The 6096-nt window shown below is 35.3% G+C and overlaps 1 protein-coding gene across 1 annotated transcript; it reads left to right on the top strand.

Annotated features, from left to right (window-relative positions):
• The first annotated feature begins 2334 nt into the window (after window positions 1-2334).
• LOC112998190 (uncharacterized) lies at window positions 2335-2811 on the top strand. The gene has a single exon (XM_026124243.1). The coding sequence runs from the start codon at window positions 2335-2337 to the stop codon at window positions 2809-2811; it is 477 nt and encodes a 158-aa protein (XP_025980028.1).
• Window positions 2812-6096: the final 3285 nt, after the last annotated feature.

Below are 6096 nucleotides of genomic sequence, written 5' to 3'. Positions count from 1 at the left end.
GGTTATTTGGAATTGGTATTGGTTTTTTTTATAATGAACTCACCCTTGCAATTTTGTATCATGGGGTTGATACCTGTGATGATCACGAACCTTGTTCGTGGGAGCAGAATGACAGTGGCAGGGAGTAAGATTCTGGTGAGGAGCCGCCAAGTCGACGTGATGACATTGGCGTTATTTTGGAAAAGAGTTGTGTTTTGTAATCAACTCCTCCGTAGTTGGTTTTTAAGTTTTATTTTGTTGAGTTAAAGATGTAAAACTGGGATTTTAATTATATCTATGAACAGATTTAATTTTCGTTATGTGTATGACGTGTACCGAATTATTGTTTCTATGTAATTATGCATATTCACTTAAGTAATGGCGTGTTTTTGGATGAATTTATGTTGTGACAAAATCACTTCTATTTTCATAATAAAAAATTAAGGAAGTTTTTTTATAAATAAAAAAAATTGAAATCATCGAATATTAGAGTGTGGATACCGTAGCGACGAGGCGGGTCGTTACATGGGCTACATATTATACTATAACATTTATATTAGTTATTTATATTTAGATGAATTCAATATAAAGTGATCTAATTCAATGAGCCCATTAGACTGCTAACAGAAAATTGATATGGACTTAATGAACGGAAACCAGTTTGGCCCATTAGAGGATAATGAGAACCCTAATAGGTTAAAACCTAAGGCATGATTATGATTCCCAAGACACCAAATAAAAAAAAGTTTCTCCTCTCCCCATCTGATGAGAAAACAAAGGTTCCATAAGAAAGAAGGTGATTTGGTTGAGGAAGATCATTAAACCAATTGTTCGTGACCGCTGTAAGATTTCGCTATGTGTTGATCAAGCTCTATGGATCCAGGTATTCCTTAAAACCTTTTGATAATCTGACGTAATGTGTTTTGGTGCTTATTTAATATTTTAAGGTTTATTAAAAGTTCCAACAAGTGGTATCAGAGCCACCATTACTGTTAGATTATTGGGATTTAAAGTTGTTTGATATGTATTATATCTGGATCGTTTTAGTTATATGAACCCTAATTTTATTTTGGGGAGAAACTATTTCAATCAATAAAATTGCAAAACCCGTGAATTTCTATGTTATGGTCGTAAAGTTTTTCTTTTTTTAAAAAAGAATAAAAGGCCTCTGCATTGATTTACGGGTTTGTACACAGTTTTTGTTTGTGTCGCATGTGCTTACATATTATTGTATTTGGGATAAAGGTTCTACGGGCGTTGTGTTCTTGAACAATATATATTTTGTGAGCAAGAAAGTTTTATTTTTTTGTTTTATACATATAAGGTTTTTGAAAACTCTTTACGTCGAATGCAAAGTTGGTATTTTGTATGTGTCCAACATTGGTATTTTGTACGTGACACAATTTCATACATATATATTATTTTTGTTTATATGAATTAGTAATAAGGCAATGATCTTTTGTCCTATATGAATAATTTATTGTTTATTTGCCAACCGTTTTTCCTTCATGAATCGGTGATAGGCTGATAGTCTATGATATTCTTGTGGTTAGTATAAATTTGTGATAGTATCGTGGTATGTTCATTTCGGATGCGTAATTAGTTTATCATGATATTGTTTTCAAATATTTACTGTTATCACAATTGGGTGCAAATTTAACCATTACAGATCCTTTCCATTTATTTGCGTTTTCGATAATTTTAATTAAATTGATTGAACCATTATGTTACCAAAGTAACCTCTATTGTGTAAATTGATTTAATTAAATTACATGGATGATAGTATGAAATTATTTATGCGAATTGTGCTCGACCCAAAGGAAGACACAATTTGGCCAAATAATAACATACCTACGATGATAAATATGTGACAATTATAAAGTTTTTTTTCATGAGAATAATAGCCGGTCCAAAGAAAGACTATTATTTGACAGAACTAATTGTCAATATTTGATCATTGCATTGAGAGTACCAATTACAAATTAATTTCTTTATCCAAAGACTAAAATTAATGTCGTGTTGGGTATCTTGTGATGAATCTGTTATGGGAAATATTTGCATGTCTGTTATATATACTTTATATGACTTGCTTGATTGTTTGTGAACATGTTATTAATTTTTGTTCTCTCTTTAGTTAATATTGTCAGTGCTGCAAATGTTACTGTCCAAGTGAATTCTATCCCAATGCTGAATGGGACAAATTTTAATGTCTAGAAGGAAGTCGTAGAAATTGTTCTTGGCTGTATGGATTTGGACTTGGCACTGAGGACAGAACGACCCATTTCCACTCCAAAAACCTCTAATGAGGTAAAAATTGAGAAGTGGGATCGGTCCAACTGAATGTGCCTTATGATCATGAAGCTCTCTATTCCAGAGGCGTTTCGGGGCTATATTTCTAAGGGTCAAAGTGCAAAGAAATTCCTTGAGGAAATTGAGCAACACTTTGCCAAAAATGAAAAATCAGATATGAGTAACCTTTTGGCTAAACTCATCTCCATAAAGTATAAAGGCAAAGGGAACATAAGGGAGTACATTATGGAGATGTCCAATCTCGCATCGAAACTCAAGTCACTTAAGTTAGAGCTTGGTGAAGACCTGCTTGTACACTTGGTTTTGATCTCGCTTCCTGCACACTTTGGGCAATTCAAAGTGAGCTATAACACTCAGAAGGACAAATGGTCCCTCAATGAGCTTATATCTCACTTTGTGCAAGAGGAGGAGAGGATGCAGAGAGATAGGACTGAAAGTACTCACTTGACTTCGACCTCTCGGAACAAGAAAAGGAAGAAGACTAAGGGTGTTGTGGAAGGGACTTCTCAACAAAAGAAATAAAAGAAGGATGAGGAATTTACATGTTACTTCTACAAGAAGTCGGGACACATGAAGAAAAAGTGTCTCAAGTATGCCACATGGCGTGTGAAGAAAGGTAAATTTCTTACTCTAGTTTATTCTGAAGTTAATTTGGCTTTTGTACCTAAAGATACTTTGTGAGTAGATTCTGGTGCTACTACTCACATAAGTATGACTATGCAGAGTTTCCTGTGGAGCCGATCACCAAGTGATGATGAAAGGTTCATCTTTGTGGGTGATGGCAAGAAGTTTGCAATGGAAGCTATTGGAACTTTTAGATTACAGTTAAAAACTGGATTTTATTTGGATTTATTTGAGACTTTTGTTGTACCGTCTTTTCAACGGAATTTGATTTCTATTTCTAGTTTGGACAAATTTGGGTTTTCTTTTTCATTTGGAAATAATAAAGTTAGTCTCTACCAAAATTCAAATATGGTTGGTTCTAGTTCTTTAATTGATAATCTTTTACATGCTTGATGTTGTTAGTTCCTATAATGAAATACTGCAAATAAGTTCACGTGGTACAAAACGAAAGTTGAATGAGAATTCGACCACCTTATGGCATAAGCGTTTAGGCCATATCTCTAAACAGAGAAGTCAAAGACTTGTGTTGGATGAAATTCTTGACCCTTTGGATTTATCGTACTTTGAGGTCTGTGTTGAATTCATAAAGGGAAAACGAACAAACATAAGGAAATTATGTGCCGAAAGAGCTAAAGACGTCTTAGAACTAGTGCATACAGACATTTGTGGTCCTTTTCCTATAACTTCTTGGAATGGACAACAATATTTCATTATGTTCATAGATGAATACTCTAGATACAGTTACCTATATTTGATACATGAGAAGTCCCAATACCTAGACACTTTTAAGACTTTCAAGGCTGAGGTTGAACTTCAACTAGGAAAGAAAATTAAGGCTATCAAATCTAACCGTGGTGGTGAGTACTATGGCAGATATGATGGATCAGGAGAACAATGTTCAGGACCTTTTGCACTTTTCCTCAAAGAGTGTGGAATTTTTCCTTGTTAATTGTTATTCATGAGTTCTTATTGCATTGAAAATTTGTAAGAAAATAGCAATATGCCTCCAATTTATGGTTCTTTTGTGGAAATTGTAAATAATTTCATTCTTGTATGAATTTTTAGAGTAGAAACTCCATTTTTGTGATCTAATGTTGAATTCAACTCAATTTGTAGGCTAAAGAAGAGAAAGTGTAAAAAGTTGTAGATGAACTCGCTTAGCGAGGCAGATTGGCTAAGCGAGCCTTATCCGCTTAACGAGGCAACCAGCTCGCTTAGCGGATGCAAAACCTTAGAAGAGGATAAGTCAAAGATCAGTGTGCAGCCATCCCGCCCAGCAAGGACGTTGTCTCTTTTCACGCTTAGCGTGCCCAAGCTCGCTTAGCGGATTTTCACTTACTCTCGTTCAGTGAGACATGCTCGCTCAGCGAGTCTTCATGTGCTGAGAAGTCTAAGAGCCTTTAAAACACTGATTTGGTGGGAAACCAAAGGTCACCAAGACTAGACCAGCCATTGCTACATAAAAACAGAGAGAAAAAGGCAGAGAGGCTAGAGAGAAGACATTCTTCTTCACCCTTTTCCATTTTCTTTCACCAAAAATATTCATTTTCTTGTTTGTATGAAGCTTTTCTTGTAATGGAAGGCTGGAACTTCTTTGTTGGGGAGTAGTCTACTGAAAACTCTTAATGTAAACCTCTAACTATCTATTTAATGTTATTTTCTAGTGTTCTTTGCTTCTATCTGCATTTATTTTACATGTTTGTGGCTTGATCATCCATTTGTATGTTTAGTTAGGATTTTTAGTGTTGGAAAATGCTTTAAAACTTAAGAACTTGATAGAGCAAGCTAGATGCCTATGTATCTAGGAATAGAATGCAGTAATCTAGTATGTTTTGCACTGTATGCTTATTACGACTCTTTTAGAATGAGTTTGTTGAGGAATCAAGAACAAAAGCTAGAATAATGGTCTGAGTATTTTCTCGGTGCAAGAGCACTAGAATAACATTAAATAGAGAAAAACCTTTTTCTACGACAAGAGAAAGTTCAGTAGGAAACTCCCTAACGCTTTTATCTTGATATTTATTGCATTTTTATAGTTTGAGTTTATTTCGTAACTTGATAGTAGAGTAGTTGATTGCAGAATTTAAAACCATCATTGAATCTTTATTTTATTTCCAAGTTAAAAAGTGTTTACATGCTAAATATACATAATCTAGGTGAAACAAATTCCCTGTGGATACGATACTCGGTCTTACCGTTTTATATACTACTTGTGGAAGTCGGTACACTTGCCGATAGGTTCAACAAGTTTTTGGCGTTGTTTCCGGGGAATTTCTTTCCACTTAGATTGTATAAGTCAATTGGGAAACATTTATTCTTTATTCTTTGATTTTTTCTTGTGAATATTTGTAATTAAAATTTTATCTCTTAACTTGGTTAACTGCTCTGCTTAGCTTGCTTCTTGTATGCGAGGTAAAACTCCAGCAGGGGATTTAGCTCCATTGGATTTGGAGATTGAAGCTACTTGCAAGAGAAACAACACAAAAAAGAGGAGGAGAGCGCTACAAGATAGGACAACGAACCCAAGTGGCGAGAGAACACTTTCGTCCGAATCTTCATCATCATTTCCAGCAAATTTGAGAGAGTCCGAAGTTGGTGCATTCGAAGCTAACATGACAGATGATCAACCGCAAAGGGTGACTCTTAAGGATTATTCTAGCTCCACCGTGCCACAGTTTTTCACAAGTATTGCACGGCTGGATGTCCAAGCCACTAACATTTCATATCCACACTCCTTGATTCAGCTGATTCAAGGAAATCTTTTCCATGGCCTGTCCAATGAAGACCCATATGCTCACCTAGAAACTTATACTGAGATTTGCAATACAGTCAAGATAGTAGGGGTGCCGGAAGATGCTATTAGACTAAATCTGTTTTCATTCTCTTTAGCGGGTGAAGCTAAAAGATGGCTATAATCTTTCAAAGGAAATAGTCTGAAGACATGGGAGGAAGTGGTGGAGAAATTTTTGAAGAAATATTTCCCTGAATCCAAGACAGCTGAAGGCAAAGCAACAATTTCCTTCTTTCATCAATTCTCAGATGAGTCCTTGAGTGAAGCTTTAGAATGTTTTCATGGCTTGCTGCAGAAGACACCAACTCATGGATTCATTGAACCCATTCAGCTGAATATATTCATTGATGGTTTGAGGCTGCAGTCCAAGCAGTTATTAGATGCTTCAGCCG

Source organism: Glycine max, chromosome 10 (genome assembly GCF_000004515.6).
Source record: "Glycine max cultivar Williams 82 chromosome 10, Glycine_max_v4.0, whole genome shotgun sequence".
Taxonomy (NCBI): Eukaryota; Viridiplantae; Streptophyta; class Magnoliopsida; order Fabales; family Fabaceae; genus Glycine; species Glycine max.
Note: the sequence above shows the minus strand (reverse complement) of the source record. Positions and strands in the feature narration are given on the sequence as shown.

Coding starts and splice junctions, on each gene's coding strand:
- LOC112998190 (XM_026124243.1), top strand. CDS start 2,335: ATGAAGCTCTCTATTCCAGAGGCGTTTCGGGGCTATATTTCTAAGGGT.